Source organism: Perca flavescens, chromosome 12 (assembly GCF_004354835.1).
Source record: "Perca flavescens isolate YP-PL-M2 chromosome 12, PFLA_1.0, whole genome shotgun sequence".
Lineage (NCBI taxonomy): Eukaryota > Metazoa > Chordata > Actinopteri > Perciformes > Percidae > Perca > Perca flavescens.
In genome coordinates this window covers 19776750-19801949 of record NC_041342.1, presented here as the reverse complement: position 1 = coordinate 19801949, position 25200 = coordinate 19776750, and the positions used below count along the sequence as shown (strand labels likewise).

At 42.7% G+C, this 25200-nt stretch overlaps 1 protein-coding gene across 7 annotated transcripts in view; it reads left to right on the top strand.

Moving 5' to 3' along the window:
• LOC114565915 (receptor-type tyrosine-protein phosphatase F) overlaps positions 1-25200 on the top strand; it is a 183187-nt gene that overhangs the window by 89428 nt on the left and 68559 nt on the right. For all 7 annotated transcript variants that reach the window (XM_028594252.1, XM_028594253.1, XM_028594250.1 and 4 more), the window contains 3 exons: positions 12448-12636; positions 16934-17044; positions 24642-24911. In XM_028594252.1, coding sequence (XP_028450053.1) covers positions 12448-12636; positions 16934-17044; positions 24642-24911 — 570 coding nt within the window. The remainder of the gene's footprint in view (positions 1-12447; positions 12637-16933; positions 17045-24641; positions 24912-25200) is intronic.

Below are 25200 nucleotides of genomic sequence, written 5' to 3'. Positions count from 1 at the left end.
AGAGATAGTGTGCCAGAAACAACAGGCTTAAACGTATTAAGACTTATTTCAATGCACATTTCATGCACATTGTACATTTGCCTCCATTACCATGGAGATTTCCACCATATTCATGTCATTACAACAGTATTACATCAATGGCCTCCTTGCTGGGTCTTTGATGTAGGGGTGTGCCGTGCCATTCCTGCTGAGGAGACCTGTGCAGTGGGAGCTCTGCCAGCTATTATTTCTCTGAGGAGCAGTAGGGTCCTGCTCACATGCCCTTTATGGCAGAAAATGTGAGAAAACTCCTTGCCCCTGATGTTTTGCAAGTCAAAAGCGCCAAGGCAGTTACATGAATACCAGTCGGGTCTGTCAGCCTTTTCTGTGGGGTGTTTTTGTCATTGCCTGAATGTCACAGGATTTCAGAAGGAACACCAGCAAGTAGTACTTTACCTATCAGAGACATACAAGGTTGACTTGTATGTCAACCTTGTTGACTGAAAGTTGACTGAATCACAGAAAATGTTAATAAGTAATAGCTGCAACCATGTATTGTTACTGAAAAACCTGATTAGCCCTAGATTTGTATCCATTACCACTGTCCAACAACAGAGTGTAATACCACCATCACCTTTGTGTTTGTCATAAATCCATCCATCCATTAGATATACTCTATTATCCTTAGGGCTGGGCGATAAAACGATAACGATATGTATCGCGATAGACACATAATCAATATCAATAGAAAATGCGGTCGATAAAACGTTCAATAACTTGTTTTTCTTCATCAGAAGAAACCAGAGGTTGTGAATCAAGTTTGGTTGCATGAACAAAGGCCCTCACTCTCTGGCAACCTAGCAACGTGGGGAGTGACACTCTAACAGCCAATCATGTAACAGTATCATGTTTGGTTGCGCCACATCGCTGTCTCGTGTTCTTCAATAACAGAACCGGCGTGGAGTGGAAAGGGAGTGCCGGAGCGAGCGAGGAAATTGTTGATAAAACAGGAAAAGTCAGTATGGCAGTTTTGGGGATTTTATAAGTCTGACCGTAGTCAGACCAACACTGGTACTACCAAAAACTTGTTTTACCACTTTAGCCGCGCTCACACTTTGGAGCACAGCCGTATTCGCCATCAACGTCCAACAACATCTGCAGCTGCAACACGGCACAAGCAGCAGACCACCATGGAGAGGTACTCTGCATCAGCGCCTTACTAAACGCTACAAAGAAATAACGGAGGCAGACATGCTGAGCACTGTCCAGAAGCCAGGTTACCAACCTAGCACTAAACCTGCAGAAAATAGTTCCTTCTCAGGTTTCTTATATTTAGCTAACACTTTGCACTATTTTATGACACTTTATTAAGCATTTCTTACTTATTCGCTAAATTTTGCACCTTAATGTTAAGAGATAATTGTTAAGTGTTCATTGTGATTTTAGACCTGTTTACATTTTAATTATGTTTTCCATGGTTGTGTTGACATTTCTGCTTTTATAATTGAGGGGATTATAATCAGAGCAGGGTTAAGTTTTAAAAATGTTTACATTTAATATATTTTTCTCCTGGTCCTTATTTTAAATAGGTCATAAAAAATATCAATAATTATCGATATCGACCGATATGAAAAACTTATATCGTGATACAGTTTTCAACCATATCGCCCAGCCCTAATTATCCTTGAGTGTCGCAGGAGGCTGGCAACTTACAGCCCGTAGGTGTGTTAACCCAACCTGCATGTCTTTAAGGGGAAAAACCAGTGGAGCCCCGACAGGCATGGAGAGAACTCCACACAGAAAGCCAGCCAGCAGGTTCAAACCTGTAAATAGTGAACCACTGTGCTGCTCCTCATAAATCCTCTGCAGTGAAACATTTTCAGAGTGAACTTGCTGAATGTTTTACACACCATCAGCGATCTAACTATTCATAGAGCTATTTCAATTGAACTGATCTTAGCTTTGGCTATCTGTTTGCACCTCTTGCTGCCGCCAACACGTCTCACACTTCTGTGTCTCAGGCAGATGCAAATGTCTGTCTCGACGATGTTCTTGGCCAGAAACAGCCGCAGGCCATGCGCTTTGTTTCTGTAGACGACTTGTCTGCTTTTACTGCCAGATTGCCTCAAGACCAGTTGAGATGTAGAAAACACTTCTTGCACTATATTTAGTTTCCATCACAGGTTGGGCTGGCGGAAAGGTGAACATTTAAAAGGCTTTAAAGGGGACATATGCTTTTCCGTGTTTTCTGTCATATCTACAATGTTATAATGTTGGATTTTGATGTTAAACGTGGCCAAAACTCAAATAATGAGGTAAACGTATTGTAGACAAAAATATTGTGAGCTAAAACGTTCAGAATTCCAACTATTCTGAACGCCAGTTTCAACAGTTTGACTGTAGAAAGTGCTGCTTTGTTCGACTACAATCTAACGTTAGCATACTGCTAACTATTGTTGCATTGCATTAAGCTACATGTTAATGCAACATAGCTGTAATCTTGGCCAATGCTGGTAATTTCTCCCCAAATTCTGGTCACTTTACTGCCGGGACATGTCCGGTTGTGTATTTGGTTTAGAAGCCTTTGTTGGTGATTCACTGTACAAAGTCCTGCTATGTACTCCTTTGCAGTAGCTCCAGCTTCAACTAGTGAAACACAGAGTGGAGGCACCAGAGTTTCCAGGAAGCATGCTGGCCAATCAGAGCAGACTGGGCTTTTTCGGGAGGAGGGCTTAAAGAGACATGTGCTCCTACAGAGCATCTCATACAGAGGGTGAATACAGGTGCAGCAGTCATGGGCGGTATGAGAAAAATAAAGTTTTTAACATTAAAGCATGTACATGTTCTAGTACTAACACAAAATGCAAGTATAATCCTGGAAATGCTATATAATAGTTGCCCTTTAAACATAGGAACTACTTAGACTGTAATCTTTGTTTTCTCACAAATGTAACACAATAGATTCCTCTTTCAAACATTTAGCCATCAGTTAAGAGCTTAATGCTACACATCCCCACACAGAGGCAAATGAAATATCCAAACGGCCTACATATTCTCTAGCAGTGCATAAACCAGTGTTTTTTTTTTTTTTTTTTTTTAACCTACAAAGACAGTCCACTGATGTATGTTTAAAAGGGTAGATTTTAGAGCAGTAATATTTCATGAGGCAAGTGGCTGTGTTGCTGTCACAGTGGTCGTTTGGTTCCCACTATCAAAGGAGACATCACCTTTAATTGTTGTCATCCATCACTTGGCAACAGGCACATGTGGAGATTATAAGGCCTTTTATTTCTTGCTCGAAATGAGATCAGCTCAGGTGCATAAGAGAAGGAACTTAAGAAAGGCTCACTCTATCACCTTAATTTTTGATGCCACACATTGATGCTGAATTAGATTAACTATTGATACAGAAAGAAGCAATATGGTTTGTGCAGCTTGCAAGCATGCACACAACTCCTGTTCACGTTGTAGCAATGTTTTCGACATATGTTTCATGACTGCATGTTTGCTGTAAAAGGACCTTTCTCTGGTGCAACTCTCATTTAAAACATTCATAGCAGCACATGCCATTCACCACTTTTTGCACTTGAGAGTATGAAGGAAGGAGATGCTGAAATTGAAATGAGACAGGCATGTTTTTATGTAGAACTGTTGTATCTTGTGCCACTGTGTCAGGCCTCCCCTGTTATGAAGGAACTGGGTTGTCTGGAGTGTTTTCCCCTATTGAGATGAGTGTGTTTGAGTTGAGGGGAAAACGCTGGCTGACGTTAGTGTGGGATTGAGCTCCAGCAGCCTCTCAGTGGGACAGGAGGACAGGGACGGGTCTCTTTCAGCAGGGCTCTGATTAGACCCATCACCCTAGTTGCCACGCTCCACTCACACTGGTAATTGGAGCTGGCAGGAGGTTGGCATGCAACCCTCCCCTGTCCCCTCCTCTTCTCCTCCCCTCCCCCTCCGTTTTACTTCTTCCCTCTCTCTCACCTCATCTAAATCTTACCTCACCTGCCTGTGGCTGTTAAAGCAGAGGCACTCCTCCTTGACACAATAGTTTATGATTACTGTATCATGTTTTCTTAATTTCACTAATTACCATATTTGTAATTTTCTCTGTACAAATGATGTTGCCAATGTTTTCCCATGCCTTGTGTGTATAGTCAAGGCCCCCACTGCTGTCCTTATTGAGTAGTACAACCACAAAACCCCATAAAGCCTTCCCCTCCTGCCCTCTCTTTTCTAACAAACTGCTATAACCACTACAAACAGGTTTATCTGCTAAATTGCTCGTATGCAGTATTACTCTGTGCGTGATAAACGGCTGTTGAGAGAACAATGGTCCTTATTTTTCACATCATGGTAGAAGCAGTTCTTGCTTACCTGGCATAGGTCTGACACCGTTCTGCCTCTGGCCTTACTCATTGCTAAGCCAGGGCATTTCTTCTACTTTTTGTTGTAACAACTGTATCACAGACGCACTTCACAAATAAGTCTCATTAAATCCTTCTGCTTTAAGACAGATTGAACTTCTCAGAGTGAGACATCTGCTACGCTATATTAGATTAGCAGCAGTACAACGGTTTGCATGCAACATGCATAATTTCTGACTGTTAAATCTGCATACATGCAAAATGAATTACAGGTTTGGTAGTTATGTCATGCATGACATTGATATTTTTTTGTTTTTTTATTGCAACATTATTTATCTTAGTAATCTCTCGCCTGTGTGACATTATCACAGGTTTTTAGCCTGACTCGTATTTTCCTGCCTGGACTAGACAGAGAAGTGGAGCTTTTTTTTTATGAATTATACTCCAGCACAAGAGGGCCTTTTTTATTAAAAACACACTCTATCTTGACAAACCTACATTGCCTGCACAATTTCATTGGATTCTCTTAAAATTTCCCCATTCCTTTTCCCTTCCCTTCAAATTAAAGAGGACTGAACAAAGGCATGCCTTTGTTTTCCTGAGATGACAAGTTGGCAGACAAGGCCAGCCACAGGAGTTGGAGTAGACGGAAAGACAGACGGGGCTCAAATCTTACCTATCAGCTTGACAAGATCTTGATGAGTACGTTTGTAGAGAGAACTTTCAATTAACATTGAAAGTTGTTCAATTAGCGTAACATTACAGACATTTATTATCTTTGCTTTAACCTGGTTTAAACAGGCCATAGAAGGTTTTGTTTTCCTTTGTGTTAACAGTTTAAATTGGCTGGGGATGATGTTTTTGTTTTATTTCTATACCAGTGAAATCTGTTTTGTTTGCTTAAGAAATAGAACTGCTTTTCTGTATTATTTACACTATTCTAAGAGTAACCAACCTATATCATGCTCCCGTAACAGTACACTCTATGGAAATAACATTGAAGCTAGTCTGCCTCCTACATTTGTGTAACATTTACTATACAGGCAGCCTGGCTAGTCTCATTCGACAATTTCCCATGTTAAGATGATCACACCAAATGAAGCCACGGTGCACTCCACTTATAAGACATACTGTGAAAAAATGTCCAGTTGTAATATCAGTTCACCTGCAATGCAAACATTAAACATTAAAACGTAGGGGATAGATTCATGTATGTATAAGCGTTAAAGCAGCAGTTTGCCTTTTAAAGGATTCTCTGTTTGTGCTTCCTGATATGACAGAGCCGCTGACTCGTGTAATAACTCCTTTGTGTCCTTCTCCCTGTTTTACCAGTGGTTTGCATTTTTCACAGACCAGAAACCTTTGCCAATGATCTTATTCATAAATATTCTATAGGCAGCAATACAAGAGGGTTTGGTAGAAAATATCCCATGCTAATATTCCAGTTCCTTTGGTGAAAGGCATAGTTCCACAAAGCGCAATAGCATAAATAGCTGTTCACCTCAATATGGTATGACAGACTTCTCAAAACTCCTCAGTACAACTCCTGGGGTAACTGCTTGGTGTGATTGATAGAATCAGTGTCATGCCTCATTGCATCGATTGGTGTCCATCATATAGATACTTTATAATAGACCTAGCAGGAAGCTACACCATTTTCTTGCTGGGACACGGAGTGATTTGGGGGGCCCAACCATGTGTTACATGTACAACATGAACACATGAACATTGGGACTCAGCAGAGGACTGGTAGATAGACTTCAATGTACTGACTTTTTCTCCCCATTTTCACGCTTGATTGAAGATCAGCCACCATCTCGGGGCTACAGCACTGAAACCTATAGAGATTTGTAATATGTTGGGACACAATTTATCTTAATTAGTGGATTATTTACATGTGCATACACCTCTATATTCACAAGGTTTTTGTCTTTGTTCTTCATCAATGTCATCATTTGGTCAAAGACAAGGTTGTTAAACATTTACATTTTCTATAAAGATTACTCCTGAGCAATAAAACTAACAAATTTACAAAAATGTATTGATTAAATATGTCTATACAAAATAAATATATGAAAGGCATTTTTTGGGGGGGACCCAAAAATTCGGTCCATGTCAGCAGGCACAAAGGGTCCTCCTCTCAGGTGATCTGTAGCCATTATGAACATGTTCTTAGTAAAGTGCACGTAGGTGAGACTGGAGTTCAGCTCTCTATAGGTTTGGTATAAATAATGGTTACCTCACATTTCACCTTTAAAGGAGAATAGCAGAGGAGTGTATTATTTTGCACATTTTTGGCCCCCAAATCTTTTGACATTTTTGTTTCTTCTAAATAAACTGTAATTTAGAAAATGATTGCACTTTAACATTATGTTGGGTGTGTATCTACAAGCTCTCTGTCTCTCTCTTTCTCTTTCTCTCTCTCTTTCTACCTTTCCCTTCTCTTTATCTTTGAAGGTTAGACAGAGCAAACCACAGAGGAGCACAGGACGCTACTATTACCATTATTCATACAATGACAAATTCCATCCATCCATCCATCCATCTTCGTCCGCTTATCCGGTGTCGGGTCGCGGGGGGAGCAGCTCCAGCAGGGGACCCCAAACTTCCCTTTCCCGAGCAACATTAACCAGCTCCGAAAATTGTTCCCAGGCCAGGTTGGAGATATAATCCCTCCACCTAGTCCTGGGTCTTCCCGAGGCCTCCTCCCAGCTGGACGTGCCTGGAACACCTCCCTAGGGGGCGCCCAGGGGGCATCCTTACCAGATGCCCGAACCACCTCAACTGGCTCCTTCGACGCAAAGGAGCAGCGGCTCTCCGAGCTCCTCACGGATGACTGAGCTTCTCACCCTATCTCTAAGGGAGACGCCAGCCACCCTCCTGAGGAAACCCATTTTCGCCGCTTGTACCCTGGATCTCGTTCTTTCGGTCATGACCCAGCCTTCATGACCATAGGTGAGGGTAGGAACGAAAACTGACCGGTAGATCGAGGCTTTGCCTTCTGGCTCAGCTCTCTTTTCGTCACAACGGTGCGATAGATTGAATGCAATACCGCACCCGCTGCGCCTATTCTCCGACCAATCTCCCGCTCCATTGTCCCCTCAATGAACAAAACCCCAAGGTACTTGAACTCCTTCACTTGGGGTAAGGACTCATTCCCTACCTGGAGAAGGCATTCCATCGGTTTCCTGCTGAGAACCATGGCCTCCGATTTAGAGGTGCTGATCCTCATCCCAACCGCTTGACATCGGTTGCGAACCGATCCAGTGAGTGCTGAAGGTCGCAGGCCGATGATGCCATCAGGACCACATCATCTGCAAAGAGCAGCGATGAGATCCCCAGCCCACCAAACTGCAACCCCTCCCCACCCCGACTACGCCTCGATATCCTGTCCATAAATATTACAAACAGGATTGGTGACAAAGCGCAGCCCTGGCGGAGGCCAACCCTCACCTGAAACGAGTCCGACTTACCGAGAACCCGGACACAGCTCTCACTTTGGTCATACAGAGATTGGATGGCCCTGAGTAGAGACCCCCTCACCCCATACTCCCGCAGCACCTCCCACAGTATCTCCCGGGGACCCGGTCATACGCCTTCTCCAAATCCACAAAACACATGTAGACCGGTTGGGCATACTCCCAGGCTCCCTCCAGGATCCTTGCGAGTGAAGAGCTGGTCCGTTGTTCCACGACCAGGACGGAATCCGCATTGTTCCTCCTCAACCCGAGGTTCGACTATCGGCCGAACCCTCCTTTCCAGCACCTTGGAGTAGACTTTACCAGGGAGGCTGAGAAGTGTGATACCCCTATAATTGGCACACACCCTCTGGTCCCCCTTTTAAAAAAGAGGAACCACCACCCCAGTCTGCCACTCCTTTGGCACCGTCCCAGACTTCCACGCAATGTTGAAGAGGCGTGTCAACCAGGACAACCCCTCCACACCCAGAGCCTTGAGCATTTCTGGGACGGATCTCATCAATCCCGGGGCTTTGCCACTGTGTAGTTGTTTGACTACATCAGTGACTTCCGCCTGGGAAATCGGCGACAATCCCCGTTATCCTCCAGCTCTGCCTCTAACATAGAGGGCGTATTAGTCGGATTCAGGAGTTCCTCAAAGTGCTCCCTCCACCGCCCTATTACCTCCTCAGTGGAGGTCAACAGTGTCCCATCCTTACTGTACACAGCTTGATGGTTCCCCCTTCCCCCTCCTGAGGTGGCGAACAGTTTTCCAGAAACACTTTGGTGCCGACCGAAAGTCCTTCTCCATGTCTTCTCCAAACTTCTCCCACACCCGCTGCTTTGCCTCTTTCACGGCAGAGGCTGCAGCCCTCGGGCCCTCGGTACCCTGCAACTGCCTCCGGAGTCCTCCGAGATAACATATCCCGGAAGGACTCCTTCTTCAGTCGGACGGCTTCCCTGACCACTGGTGTCCACCACGGTGTTTGGGTTACCGCCCCTTGAGGCACCTAAGATCCTAAGACCACAGCTCCTCGCCGCAGCTTCAGCAATGGAAACTTTGAACATTGTCCACTCGGGTTCAATGCCCCCAGCCTCCACAGGGATGCACGAAAAGCTCCGCCGGAGGTGTGAGTTGAAAGTCTGTCGGACAGGGGCCTCCTCCAGACGTTCCCAATTTACCCGCACTACACGTTTGGGCTTACCAGGTCTGTCCAGAGTCTTCCCCACCCCTGACCCAACTCACCACCAGATGGTGATCGGTTGACAGCTCTGCCCCTCTCTTCACCCGAGTGTCCAAAACATACGGCCTCAGATCAGATGAAACAATTATGAAATCGATCATTGACCTTGGAGGGTGCTCTGGTACCAGGTTTTATGAGCATCCCTATGTTCGAACATGGTGTTAGTTATAGACAATCCATGACTAGCACAGAAGTCCAACAACAAACAACCACTCTGGTTTAGATCAGGGAGGCCGTTCCTCCCAATCACGCCTCCAGGTGTCTCCATCATTGCCCACGTGTGCGTTGAAGTCCCCAGCATAACAATGGAGTCCCCCACTGGAGCCCCATGCAGGACTCAGTCAAGGTCTCCAAGAAGGCCGAATACTCCGAACTCCTGTTTGGTGCATATGCACAAACAACAGTCAGAGTTCCCCCCACAACCCGCAGGCGTGGGGAGGCGACCCTCCTCGTCCCACCGGGTAAACTCCAACACAGCGGCGCTCAGCCGGGGCTTGTGAACACACCCTGGGCAACTCCGGAGAAGAAAAGAGTCCAACCCCTATCCAGGAGTATGGTTCCAGAACCGAGACTGTGCGTGAGGTAAGCCCCACCAGATCTAACGGTAGCGCTCCACCTGCTCCTTCCCCCCACAGAGGTGACGTTCCACGTCCCCAGAGCCAGCGTCTGCCGCCCGGGTCTGGTCCGTCGAGGCCCCTGACCTTCACTGCCACCCATGTGGCATCGCACCCGACCCCAACGGTTCCTCCCACAGGTGGTGGGCCCATGGGCTGGAGAGATGGGAGCCACGTAGCTTGTTCGGGCTGTGCCCGGCCGGGCTCGTGGCAAACCCGCCACCAGGCGCTCGGCCGGACGAGCCCGCCCGTCTGGGCCTGGCTCCAGGCGGGCCCCGGGCTTCCTCCGGCAGGGTCACTCCATCTCTACCTTGCTTCTTCATTGGGGTTTTTGAACCATTCTTTGTCTGGCCCCTCACCTGAGACCACTTTGCCTTGGGAGACCCTACCAGGAGCACAAAGCTCCAGACAACACAGCCCTCAGGTTCACAGAGACACACAAACCTCTCCACCACGATAAGGTGATGGTTCACGGAGAAGTGACAAATTGTCCAGTATTTTTTCATTATGCTGTAGTTGTCTGTATTGTAGAGGTATCCTGATTTCAGTTTGGATGTCTGAAAACAAATCCTATATCGTTAGACAGGAAGTAAGCCCCACCACAAAGATAAGAGGCCATGCAGAGATCTGTCAACTAAATCTGAATATGAGACGATACGGGCTACAGGCCAAACACAAGGGTGAAAGCAGGAACAACTGCTCTGTTGGGGATCAGAACAAAGTACAACACCCATGCACCTATTTGCGCTCCAGCCATATACGTTTATGTATGGATTTTTGACTGAGACAAGCCAAGCGAAGAGGAAAAATCCTATTAAATGCATCCCTTAGGCTTGAACTTAAGTTAGACAGACTTCTTGCTGATGTAATATTAGAGATCAAATCAAATCAAAACATCGGTCCACGTTATAAATGTCTGCTTAAGAAAGTAGAAAAAGTGCACCGAATAATACTTTGAGTAAATGAAGTACGGAACAAATGAGTCAGAAGTAGATTTTTAAAGGTGCATTTATTGGGTCTTTGAGAATCTTCTTGCCACTAAATGCTTATAGTTTAGGTATTCCTACATATAGGAGATTACTGTGTATTGTTCTTCTCATAGCTGATGACTGATGTGAGACCTTGTCTCACTTGATACTCAGCTCACAATGGACACTGTAACAGAAGATATTTGTTTTGTGTCTGTTGAGTCCAGAGTGAACAACAACTTTCATATCTTAATTAATTAGGGAAGTTTGCAGAGAATGCTGGCTCTCTCTCAATCACAGTCTTACATGGTTGACCAGTCCAGGGCGTTAGTTTGAGAATAAATGCCGTGGGCAAAGACAACTTGTTATTGTTCTCCTCACCTATCATGACACAGATTCTCCTGAATGCATTTATTCATTAGTTCATTTTTAGTAGACCATTCCGTTTTACTTTAGTGACATTGTAATCCTATGATGGACATGTATTTCCTAATCTTTCTTAAAAAGCCAAATCTCTGTCTTGTATTAATTATGTTCATCCCTGTAGACCAACTATCATTTGCTTAACCTGCAGTTAGGTATCTTCTCATGGTGAACCAAAGACAGGAGTTACAATCATTAGCACTGTTCTCAGGATTTCCTTTTAGCACTCTGGCCTCAGGGACAAATCTACACATGAGGAAAAAGATAAAAGAGATTACAAGTTTTAAGAGCAAGCTGATAATAAGACCTCTCAAGGGCCATCATGTTTCCTCCTTATTAACGCTGTCCAGAGGTTAAATTAGAGTTTATTATGAGGGCAGGTGGGAGTTGGGTCTGATTTAGGATTTGCAGCACAATTAGGCCATGCCAATGACCTTTTTGTGCAGCTTTATGTTTTATTAACAAAACACGTAAATCATTTGGCTCATTTATTTTAAAGATAAGACTTCTATTACTGTTTTGCCACCAACAAACATTGTCGAAACTCAACATAGTTTAATCTGAATAAGAGAGATAGAACTCAGAGGTAAACAATTTGTCAAACAAGTTTGTCTACCTTTGTAAGGTAGCTGTTTACTCTCATGACTAGACTGTAGGTTATCCATAATAGAAACACATACTGTAAGTGTTAAATGTCAGATACTGTATGCTGGGATGCACCTCTTCCTGATGACATTTGGAATCCGATATGCCAAAGCTGAGTCTGAAATAGCCCAGAACTATTTATTGTTCATATTTTGCTAATCTTATGATATGATGTCAGTATATATTTTAGAACAACCTTATACATTAGAATACCAAATTGTGCTTTAAGGATTATACTGTATCTGTTGTCATGGATATGCTGTTGCATTTATAATGATGAGTTGGATTATTCAAATAGGTTTGTTTAGCTTGCTAAGCCTAAGGCGGCTCATTTATGCATGGGTGCCCAGAGACAGATTGCAATCCTTCCTCTGTCTAAACCTGGGACTCCCCGTGCTGGGTAATAAGGCTGCTATGATAATCAATCAGATTTTTTTTCAACCAAATTTAAAATCCAAATCATACCAGATCTTCCATTCCCTGTAGTATATTCTGCTCTTGCACTAACTTTTGTGTGTGTGTGCTTTCTGAATACTGTTCGGCCTGTAGCACCTGAAATGTATTTCCTCTCTTTCATCCTCTTTTCTGTCTTTGCCAACTCAACGCCTCTCACAGCAATTGAGAGCCTATTTTGTCAGAATCTTTTTGTAAACATGTTTTTATTCTTCTTGTTTGTGTGTTTGCTTTACCCCTACATTTTAGTTTTTTTGTGGCTCTGGATATACTAAAAATCTGCCCTTCTAAATTTTCAGAGAACCAGATCCCCCATGGCTTTCCCACCATCGATATGGGTCCTCAGCTGAAGGTGGTTGAAAAGACCAGGACTGCCACCATGCTGTGTGCCGCCAGCGGAAACCCGGACCCCGAGATATCCTGGTTCAAGGACATGCTTCCTGTGGACATCAGCAGCAGCAACGGGCGCATTAAACAGCTTCGTTCAGGTACAATTTGATTTGATCTGATTTTATTTCTTCAAGGTGTAACTTTACATGACATACTGATAATGTAAATATAGCTAAGGAAAGTTGCAGAGTACAATATGCCGTCAAACACAGACAGACATGAGACATGCTAGACATGAGGATGATGTGAAAACACAAAATGTCTTTGTAGTCATGTATGACTTCATGTATTCTCTTTCATCACAAAGGACATGAAAGTTTGATTCAAAGTTGTCACATTGATTAGTTAGCGGAGTTCTTACAGAATTGTATTCCTCACAGCTGCAGCCACTTATAAAGTTACACAGAAGTTGGAATGAAGTTGTTCCTGAATTTCTGCAATCTTTGACAGTGATGCATGAGCTTTTAACCATCCAAAGTACAGAAAGAGAATTTTTCTCCCCACATTAAACACTCTTTAATCCCCTCTTAAACATGCAGCTGGGTGACAATGAGGCCAGCCGATGATGCACTAGCTCGGATTCAACCTTGCAAAATTATGAGGTGCTCTTTGTTCACAGTAGCGGTCCACTTGATAAATAAACAGTGCTTGTCTGACCTGGATCAGATGGAAAAGGTGCAAGGAGGAAAGATTAGTGGCTTTTGACCAGATTCAGTCTCGTGACTCCTTACTTAATCTACCTCACTTAGAGTGTCAGGCCAGGCTGCAGGTCTGAGGCCCCAAAGATTAAAGATGAGAGCTACTCCAGAAAAAGCCTGGCACTAGAGCTGCCCAGCGGAAGGCGAATACAGGTCATTGGAGCATGTTCACTTGGACTGTCCATTTAAATGAGGCCCTAACACAATCACGACCCCAATTAGATACAGATTTCTCACAAATTAGATAATAACACAACTACTTAATTGTTGGATCGTGTTTTTTTATAACAAGGTTAAAACTGTGCCTAAAACCGTGATTCTTTTTTTTATATATTTTTTTTACTTCGAGCAACAAACTTTTAATTAGTTTTCTTTCTTACAAATAGTCAGAGTGCCTGGAAATATGCTGATATGTAATGCCCTCAGACTAACAATTCTTTTTATCCACCACCCCTTTCTTGACATCTGCTGCCGTATCAGGATTTACATTACAGCATATGACCTGAAATGAGGCCAATTTTGCGATGGCAGAAAAAAAGCACATTCATTTGCTGCCACAGTTTAACTGAAAAGGCAGACCCAGTTCCTCTTATTGCATCACACACGCTCAGTTTTTAGTGAGCACACAGACACATTTAGTCTATCTTTTCACACCATCCAAATCATTCACTCTGTAGAGATACTAACTTCTTTTCAATTTAATACCTCTGACCTGAATACGTTTTTCTGTGCATCATTCTATTTATTGTGGATGACTTTTATTAATTTCTCTTGCCCATTTTACTAACTGCTTTCAGCACAAATGCAGTCTGCACAAAGAGTGAGGTCATTTTAAATGAGAAAGCTTTATTGTAAAATCTGCTTAAACTGCATACTATTTTAATGCTACTATGAAGCAAGCAAAAACTGTGGCTGTAGCTGTTGTCTGCAAATACAAAAGTAGCGGCATGATATTTCAAAATGTTCTCCTGAGAGCATGGATCCTTTTTAAATGCTGTGTTTTTTCTTGGTCATTTACAGACAACATTTACAGTCCAAAATGTATACTTGTTTCTTAGCATTGATTAAGTACACTTTGTCACATTGCATTTACTGTCATTGGCTTCTACTCTGTATCAGTTTTTTTTCTTCCTTTTTATCTGTGGCCTGTCAAAAGCCATGTTTTTCTCTCCCACTGATATAAATGGATTACTAACTAATCTCTCAACCCTGTTTGCATTGAAATTACTCCCACCTAGGTGGTACACCAATTAGAGGTAAGGATGATAAGTGTGATGGAAAATATCACTTCCACATCATTCCCTCACGTCCACATCAGACCCCTGCATTCCCCCCAAACGCCACATCACCAGGTGCATCCACGCTGTTAGCGCCAACCCACCCTCTTCAACTTCCCCCCTTCATCTCTTCACATGTCCTGTCTGCTGTCTGCTCCCTAACAAACAAATGATTACCAACCCTGTCATGTCAGGAGAATGGAAAATGCAAATCAAGGTGTTATTCTGTAAATAATTTTTTTTCAAGGCTTCTTCTTTACTGTTAGAAATGTACCATGTTCACGAACACACAACACACACACACCCACACACACACACACACATTCACAGAGAAACATTTTCGGCTTTAGCCTCTGCTCTGGCTTTTCAGCAAAAAGGGCAGAGGAGTTGCATTTTAAACTAAAGGCCACTGTGGCCACGAGAGGATCTACCTGCCTCCTCTATGCAGCCTCAATGTAAACTGAAATAGCTGCATTTGCATACAGCCTATGCAGCACGGCCCAGCTTGGGAACAGGATGCCTGGTCGAGATTGTTAAGGTGGAAACTTCAACCCCTTTTTATGGTAATCATGCTTTTCCCCAGAGTGAAACCATGATTTCCGTTCAACAACAGTGAGGTAAATAGTGGACGTCTGCGGCACGCTGAATACATTTGGAGCTACCAGCTGTCTGTCTCACCGTCTGTGCGTCCATGGCCTAATACAGCCCATATTCAATTCAATGTTTAACTCTTTAGGAGTTAAAGCAGCATTGAAGGGGTTTAGTGTTGCACCTCTGACAACTGCCAAAGCAGTAACCTTCTACATTCCTGTAGTACTCAAACTGTTTTCTCCCGTGGGAGAATGGGCAGATTGACAGATTGGTGACACCAGCATTAATATGCAAGTGCATGTCAGTGCTGAATCAGGCAGCGATGAGCTCTGCGTGCAGAGCAAACACCTTGGAGAGATATGTTGTCGTGAGATCTGAGGTGGTATTATCACATGTTACTGCCCCGCCCTGTTTCACTTCTCTTTTTTGGTCTTGATTCAAGTCCCCTTTGGTTGGTGGTGAACCTGTTTGTTGCATTCATCTCATACTGCATGATGTGAAAAAAATCCTGAAATCATCCTATGCTGAGTATTTTTGGCATTTTCAAACTGCATGGTGGCCGGCTGCCTTTCATGCTAGTACCATGCTGTTTTGGAGATGGGGTAAATGTCATCACTCGCTTGTGGCATACATATGTATTGCTCTAAGAAGTAGTTTTGTTTTTAAATATGTATTATTTTTTTAAATTGTTGGATGCAGGTAAGTTTTGCTATTTTAGGTCTCTTTTTCAATTTGTCACATTACAACTCGCCATTTGCAATTCATTAGGAGCGATAATATGATGGTAATGGACATGGAGTGTCAAAATGACCACACAAAGACAGGTCTCCTGGGCTTTCATGCGTTGTTAGAAACAACATGTTAGCCTTCTGTCTGATGACTACAGCTTTTTGGGATTGTGAAAACTAATCGAAGCCATCTGGCAGAGGAGTGTTTCCCTTGAGGGCTTCAGGGAGGCATTGTGAAATAGTTGGTAATGGAAGAACACAATTATGACTTCACTGCTAAATGCTTACTTAACCAAGATTGAAGAAAAAGTACCTGCACTGGCAGTTGCTTTGCAGCAAAATCTTAGGCCATCAAGAAAATAATGACTTTGACAAACAGTTGAGTCATCAGTTTACATTTTACTCACTCATTTTGGTTAAATATGGTTGCAAATTTTATTTTATTTTAACAATTAGGATATCTGAAAACATTATTTGCTCTCAGCTCAAAACCTCAGAATACTTATTTAGAGTAGCATTTCTCTTGAGGCCCATAACTGTAAATAATATCCTTTGGTAAAACTGTTTAAAACACAGATTGCACAGTTGTCGACATTAAGCAGCAGGTTGATTAGTTCTTTAAATATTACTATTAGATATTATTCATTCTCCTGCTTTTGTTGTATTTATTCGGCAGTACAGCTTAGCCTCGTTCTAATATCTGGCTGAGATAAATAACCCTCCATGACACAAACACTTTGGATTGTCAATTATTTCCATAAGCAGAAGGCCTAATCAGACTTTGATGTGACACGTTATTTAGATGATTAATTGACCCTCAGTCATGGTCTTTTTTTCTCCGTAACACGACTAGGCAAATATTCTGTTAGCAGTTTCATTAAACTTGCCAAATCAGCTAAATGTTTATGTTGCCTTAAGCATTTTCATGACAAAACTGTGTCCATGTCAGAGGGACACTTAATTATGCATGGACTGTGTTAGACTGGTTGACTACAGGCTCTCTAGCGAGTCACTGTACAGATATCTGCCGTGGTTTCATGCCAAATTACATCTCATATTCCACAACTGTCAAGACAGCTACATTTTTAATCCTCTACACAGGAGCTCTGCAAATTGAGAACAGCGAGGAGTCCGACCAAGGGAAATATGAATGTGTTGCCATGAACAGTGCTGGGACCCGTTACTCCGCTCCTGCCAATCTCTACGTACGAGGTAAAGTCAAATGTCTCTCTCAATTCTTGAGTTAATCTGTCATTTCTGTTGTATCAAGCATTTGCAAACCACAAACAACAATGCAACCCTTTTAAAACAGCTTGTCTGTTTCATTCTCAGTGTTGTTCACTCACCAGTGACCATGCATCTTAATTCTGCCTTAAGATACACTGTACCTCCAATGGTACAGCCACACAGCTGATTTCAGTTATTTTGGATGATGAACTCTTCTCAGGAGTGTGTGTGGGAGTGTGCAGGCTGTGTTTGATTGACATCTTTCTTACTAGTTACACCTTTATTTATATATTATTTATTTATATTTTCCTCATATCGTGCAGCCCTATTCTCTAACCATTATCCTTGCCTTGCCATTCCTCCCATACCAATGAGTTGAACTAACCTCAACCTCCTGTTTGGCTGTGAATTCGACCAGATGCGGCCTCTGTAAAAACAGCTGCATTGAAATCGTTTCCTCCTCTGGCATAGAAAGCCATGCCAGGCCTCCTTGCTTTTTTTATTTTGACTGTATCGAAAGGCTCTATTATTCGTCCCGCACAACCCAGAGCTCCTAACGGCGTGGAGGGGTCTGGAGTTTCAGGGTTTGTTTTCGCTGTGGTGTCTCCGTGAGCAGACTAATGCAGGGCAAGGGCAGCATTGCACCCATCCTGGAAAAAAGCTAGTATAGGAGAGAGAGCAGTCTCACTCAACCCCTGCGGATAACACCACCATGTCTGATGTACATGAAACAGAATAGCTTCTCCAGTTGTTAGTGTGGGTGGAGGAGGGAGGAGGGAGTGAAATTGTCAGGGTAAGAAAGAGACACACTCGGCTATCACTTCATCATTTTATAAAAGCATACAGTAGTGTAACATACAGGTGATTCCACTGTCTCTTTCCATCCATCAAGATAAATTAAATAAATTAGTGTCCAATTGTCTGCTTCTACTCCAGACAAAGAATTACAAACCACTGAATAGGAAATGTTAAATTTAGTGCCGTCAAACGATTAAAATATTTAATCGCATTAATGTAATTTTTATCTATTCTTTTTCTCATTTTAATGCTCTTATCAACATGGAAAAGCGGATCGGCTTGCTTTGTGCTTTTGTCGCCTGGCTTTGATGAGGGGGCGGAGAATTCGCATCAGCTGTGTGCTTGGCCATCAAGTGGTATTTCAGACTGGACGAGCTGCGATGGTAGCTCAGTTCACAACGGCAACACACACAGATCACTTTGGTCTTGTCAATGAAACCATTTGGCAACTTTTTAAAAGCAAACTTTCCATTCAGAATCTTATAGCCATCCATTTTGGCATCTCACGCTCGCGATCCACTCAAAACGTAACGTTAGCCTACTACTCTTTGGCTGGTTCGCAAGCCCAAACAAGAGTGTGCGGCGTGCCTGTTGTTTTGTTTCCGCTCTAGCTAGATCCGGTGTGGTGTTGTAGTTTTTCTAACGTTACTAGTTGTTGCAACAGCATGTGAAAAAAACTATACAGTTTGCTAGGCCAAAAAGACCGTTAATCTCGCGATAAAAAAATGTACGCCGTTGAAATGGGTTTGCGTTAACGGCGTTAATAACGTGTTTAACTGACAGCACTAGTTAAATTGAATTTTTTTTTTTTTTTTTTAAACAAATGGTTCTCTCACTAAGATGTGCACTACTAATGTTTAGAATCAGTATTTTTCTGATAGGAAAGTATCCGAGCAAAAGGTTTCTCCAACAGACAGAACCTCCTCCTGGATCAGAGGAATCAGAGGTAAAAATCATCCTCAAGGACCACAGCAGCATCACATTTACAGATTAAACACTGTGGGCTCCAGAAGGTTTAGATCTTAAATCTTGACAGGGAGAGGTAGTCAGCCAAACGGCAAAGGCGAGGAAGGGTTGTAAGTCTCGTCTATTAATCAGAGCATGTCTGTCACAGGTGCAAACTCAGTTTTTTCCCCCCTCAGAGGTAATTACAGTAGTTGTGTGGCGTGGCGCCAGCAGGGCCCCCAGGCCCAGCTAGTCTGTAACACCACCCAGGTAGCTGTCAACCTGTTGGCCCCGAAACCAACTTTTTCACCAGACTCACCACACCAGTGGAGAGATAGAAATCAAACCAACCGTAACCTTTTAACAGTGTGCTTGTCTTCAATGGAATACAAAGGCTCTAGCCATGTTTTCACTCCCATCTTTGTTACCGCTGCAAGAATGAGGAGACGAGACCTGGGGCCGTGCTATAACAGAGCTGCTTGATTGGGTTTAAAACATGAGGGACTCAAGACAAGTGGCCTTTGACATGCCTCTCTTCCTTTCCTGTTGTTATATGTTGTTGTTTTTATTCCGAGACACCAGAGGTGTTTTAGATTTAGAAGCTTAAAACATCTGCTTTAAAACTTGTAAACATGACAAGTTTTGGAAGCAAACTGCCATCATTTGACAACTGTTCCATTTTACAGTGCTGATGTGTAGCAGCAGGATGTAAAAACTTCCAGCACAAAATTAAATTGATACTTGGGCTATGAACAAATAAATGCATTACAATTCTTAATGCATTGTGATGTACAAATTATTGCAATGCACTGCTAAGATTAATGGTGTTTATATATATATATATATATTACTTTTGAGAACATTATAAGACTCTTTTACTTGATTAAAGTCAGCACCTTTTAAGAATTCCATCCTTCCTGGTTAGAACATTAATCTGTAGCCTTAAAATAAAATGTACTACTAATTACCACTACTTGAGACTACACAAAAAAGATTACCATGGGAGAACGAATTGTGGTATCATTCTCTATCAACCCCCTTCTAACACCCACCCAAACACACACACACACACACACACACACACACACACACACACACACACACACACACACACACACACACACACACACACACCTGTCAGACTTGCATTAAATGGCTTGCTATGGGTTGGTGTTTTGTGTCAGCGAATCTGTTTTTTCCCACTCACTGTAGCTACCTGATCCAATTTATGTCTGCAGGTACACAAAAATACAGCCGGCCACCACAGTCAGCACCCTTGTCTTGACATTTCAGAGTCACCAGAAAATGATGTCCTTATATTTCTGTGTGGGAGGGTGAGACTGAAGGGGGGTGGGGGGATCGTGGATCGTTTTTCTCTTCCTGTCTGGGCATCTATTTATGTCCTTCCACTTCTCATCCATTAAGAGTGTGTGCGTGTTTGTATGTGTTCAGGTGCGTGCACACCTTGTTTGCTGTGGGTCGCTTCTGGTGACCCTCCTCTAAAGGTGGACTCCATCAACGTGGGCAGAATCACAAGCGTCCTGTGAATGTGCATGATCGCTCATTTGTCAAGTGCTTATCCCACAACGGAGGAGGGATGTCAGCTTCTGTCTGCTGGCACTCCTTCATATATCCATGTGACATGTCAATATGTCACAGAGGATAAAGTGCAGCAGTCGGGCTTTTCTCTTACCAAAATATCTTCATACTGTTCTCTGTGTGTGTCTGTGTGTCAGAGAGGGGAAACTTACAAAATGATCAATTCAGGTCAATTTTATGAAGAAAATGATTGTGTGCAGGAGCACATCTAGTGTCCTTTACATCAACAAGTACTCTTGATATGAGAAATGCCCTTTCAGTCTATCCTTAATGATAAGAAATCAAATAGAGTTAACTGCACACTTGTTACAGTAAGTGTGTCAAACTAAATCTGTAATATCAAAATATTTTTTGATATTACAGATATAGACAATGTCATTTGTTAATTGCAATACCAATTGATAAAGATGCCAATGAAAAATGACAAATAATAAAAATAAATCATTTGTAAAAATGAGTTTCTCTCCCTGGCACTGTATGTATGCTGTGTTACTTATTGCCTATCTTGGCCATGTCACTAACCTCCACTGTGTCTACGGAAACACTGTACTGTTTCACTCTGTTGTCTACCTCTCCCCACCTTCCATTGCTCACCTTCATCAAATCACTTCATCCACAAACAGATCAGCGTGAAGGTTGGTCATTTTCACTCTTAATCTCCTCCCAATTTAATGCAGACTTTAGGTGAGGTCAACCATTCTTTCCAGACCCTCTGATAAATACATTGATATCCCTTCCCTTCCTTTAAAAAACTAATAATAGCTTTCCCTAATCCATGATAGTGTAAATGTGTCGTGTTTTGCATGAATCCCTGAATAGTTCTTGCATGCCTTCCAATGCCACTCCCCCGAACCGTGTTTTGATTTGAGTCTTGCCAAGACACACAAGGAGTCCCCGTGAAGTTTGCTTAAGTCATTATTAGATCTCTGCTGTGTTATGTAGCCATGCATTCTTTCCAACCATGCCCATATTGTCAAAGTCAACCACATTCACCAAGAACTTTAGCTCTATTCACCCTCAGGCTTTCCATCCGCCTCTGTAGGCCCATCAGAGGTGCGTAATGGATTACTGCGGTATTCAGGTGGCAACCGGATTTGTCAGGTATTTAGGCAGCAACACCCCTGCTTCCCACTGAGGGACATGGGTATCAGAACTGACAAAGCCGTTCTCAGGGGATTACTGTATGTCTGCACCGCCATGGGCATCCTCTACCCAGAGACTAAAGGATGTGATAGGCACATGTTAGCCTAATGGGAAGACAGACATCCACCCCATCTTCATGTGATGTTGCAGCAGGAAGCCCTGCAGGAAATAAGTTATTAATACTTTTATTATTTTGTGTTGTAAGAGTTAAAAAAAAATATATATATAGCTACTTTTACTAAATGAATCATTAAAAACATTAAGGGAATAGTTAATATCAGGAGATTTGGTCCTTAGAGTTAAGGGATGATGATATTGACAATGTCCAAGAAAGAGCTAATGTTTTGGAAATGATCTCTTCACAAAACACTGCTGCTCAAAGAGCTAACCTGTAGAATATTTAAGAATGAGCTGGCAGTGTGCTGACAGGGGGGATGATCAGCCATCATGGCAGGAGCATCGCCCAGCGCTGCTGCCAGGAAGCCTGGGGGCCCGCTGACTGTGTGCCAGTTTGCTCGGATATTGATTGACTGGACAGGTTCTGCTATCCTTGGGCACTTTGTCAAGGCAGTTAAATTTATAGATATCCAGCAAGCAGGCATGCAGAGTGGAGACGGGGCTTATTTTGTGGTTTTGATAGAGTCCTGGAGCCCGTCTCTCCACGCTGCTCTCAACAGGAGAGAGGCTTCGGGGAAATCGATAACAATTACCTGCCCTCTAGTCATTTTGTTCCACAGCACCTCTCCAAACTTAACCGCACGCCATGAATTATTCACAACATTAAGTGTTCAATATACACAGGCCCCATTGACTGACTGCTCTTAGCACTGTTTAGTCTATGGAATCATGAAAGAATAACAGATACTTTGAGCTTAATGGTCTTACATTAGCGTTGCTCCTCTCAGGTTTCTCTTTTTCATAAGCATGTGTTTTGAAAAATAGCAGCACTTGCAGATGTTACAGTTGTGTGAGAAGACCCAGGTGGTTACCAACATAAGTGGTATACTAACGCTTTTTTCTTGAAATACTCAAAGGAAAGTCTGTTGTGAATTAGTCATACTGGAAATCAGATGCTCAGTCAAATTGGACCTAAAGTTCCTCCTTTATCTTCCTCTCCAAGTGTACTCAGACTTGTGATCCCATCCCATATCTTTCCTCAGCTCCCGTGCATGCTTTGCTTGAGAATGTCGTCCTTGTCCTGTTCCCAGGCTGGTAACACTACTCGGCCTGTCCAGTGGTTTCATTTAAAAATCAGCAATATGCCTGTGAACCTCACAGATGTCATCGCTCTTGGATGTTATTCTTTCTGGACTGTTAAGATGTGTCACTGATTTACTTCCTTTATTATGCAGAAACTCACTGAAGTTGTGCCCTCTTGTTCATTGAGTCATTTTGTAAAACTTATATATATATATATATATATATATATATATATATATATATATATATATATATATATATATATAATGGTCATCATTACTTTGTCCTAAACCTTTGTTGACCTCTTAACTGCTCCCAGTGTTAAATGGATTTTTTTGTTTGCCAGACACCCTCTGAAAAGGTTAGTTCTTATTAAACAAACTGCAAAGCTTTGATTTATCTGGGTAATTGTGTGTAAAAACAAAAGCCCAAAAAACATGCATGATTCAGTGTTTTTTGTGGCTCAGACTTGGGATATTAATATTTTTATGAGATATCGAGCCATGTAGTTTAAGCCCACATGATTGTATTGATTTAAAAAAAAAAAAAAAAAAAAACAGCAGCGGGTCTATATACAGAACCACAATTATTTTGGGAAAATTCAGATGAGTTTGAGCCAGGTCCTCCTTATTATGGTACGGTCCAGAGAACCAGCCTTTTCCTGACTGGAATTTCAAAAGGTGCTTTTGTGTTTTTTCCATTTCACCACATAATGAGGGGAATAACAAGCATCGCTATAACAACGTTCTGGTTCAAATTAGATTGGGGAGGGAGGGGTGAAAGGTGGGGGGAGAGGGAAGGTGGAGGGAGATTCACATTTGAAAATCCATTTTCATGGAGGCCGGTGCAAAAGAGCAATTACAGTCAAGGGCTTTTTTTTCCAGAGAGACACAGAGCTGTTGTAGTGCATTAGGGGAAACAAGCAGTATAAATGCATGATATAGTGTTTTGAATACACACGACCAGCATTTGTGGAATAGTAGGTATAATAGGTCCACACTAGGAAGCTGTTTGGTTTGGCTTCACTTTATCCATAACCAAGGTTAAAGAAGTCAGAGCTGCTCCTTCTTACACTTACTATGGAAATGTTCAGCATATCATAAATTTAACAGGTCTGACACTGACGGATGTTCAGTCGTTGGCAGTTGCCATGTCAAGCGAATGAGTGTGTTATGGTTGCTAAAAGTTACCAGTAAAAAGATGTGAAGTGTGTAAATATGGCAGGCATTTCTTGTGTATCTTTATTTAGACAGAAAACAAGTCATATGTAAATGCTGACTGCCTGTTTATTCTGGGCAAGCTTTTCAGTATTGCATGGAGCCTCCTGCATCGGTGTTTGCCTTGTCCCTGGCGACGTCAACGGGCCCTTCTTGTCTCCATGGGAACCCTTTTTAATGTCAGCCTATCTGCATATCAGAACTGCACAAAGAGAGGGAGGGAGAAAGACAGGCTGAGCAGAAGGAGCCAGAGAGAGGGAGCGGGAGGAGAAATCAAACAATGCCATCTCCACAGGGTCCCTCAATGATGCAACTCCCGCTACCATTTGACACTCTGACAAAAGACGGCCAGACATAGTCTCCAGCAAAACTGAGCTATTTTTTGATTATATCCCCTTTTGTAGGCACGAGGATAAAACACCCCCTTAAAGTTTTCTTGTGAATTTCCAGAGCCATTTTGAGACAGTCCTATTATATATATTATGTTATATTTTATTCCCATTGTACTCACCTGCACATCAGGACAAAAGCAATCATCCCTCCATTAGGTTAGCTTTTCTGAGTTAGTTTTTAGCCTTGTGGTGGGGGAAGACCATTCATGAAATCACATAAAACCGTCACATTCACCGTCACATATACCTAATCACTATTTTTTTCCCTGCCTCCCTTCATCCCCTTAGTGCGAAGAGTCCCACCCAGATTTTCCATTCCACCCACCAACCAAGAGGTGATGCCAGGTGGCAGCGTCAACCTGACATGTGTGGCAGTGGGCTCGCCGATGCCCTACGTCAAGTGGACGATGGGTCAGGTGGAGCTAACCAAGGAGGAAGAGATGCCATTGGGACGAAACGTGCTTGAGGTCACCAACATCCGTGAGTCGGCCAACTACACCTGCGTGGCCATCTCCTCTCTGGGCATGATAGAAGCCACCGCTCAGGTCACTGTCAAAGGTGAGGGCTGTTATTCAAACCAGTTCAGACTTGTTGTTACATCTATCTATGTGGTAGGTTGTTGTTGTGACGATGGGAACATTGCAGTTGATTTGAGTCACCCAAAGTTCTGATTATTTAATCTTGTAAAACAGAACAAACCACTTTAAAAAGGCTTCTGAAACATCTTGTACTTACCCATTGCTGCCAGTTTGCTGTGGTTGTTGTTGTTGTTGATACTGAGAGGTAAAAATGAAAGGCTGTTGCTGTTTGCAGTCATTTTGTTTTTTCTACCCACCTGTGTGTAGGT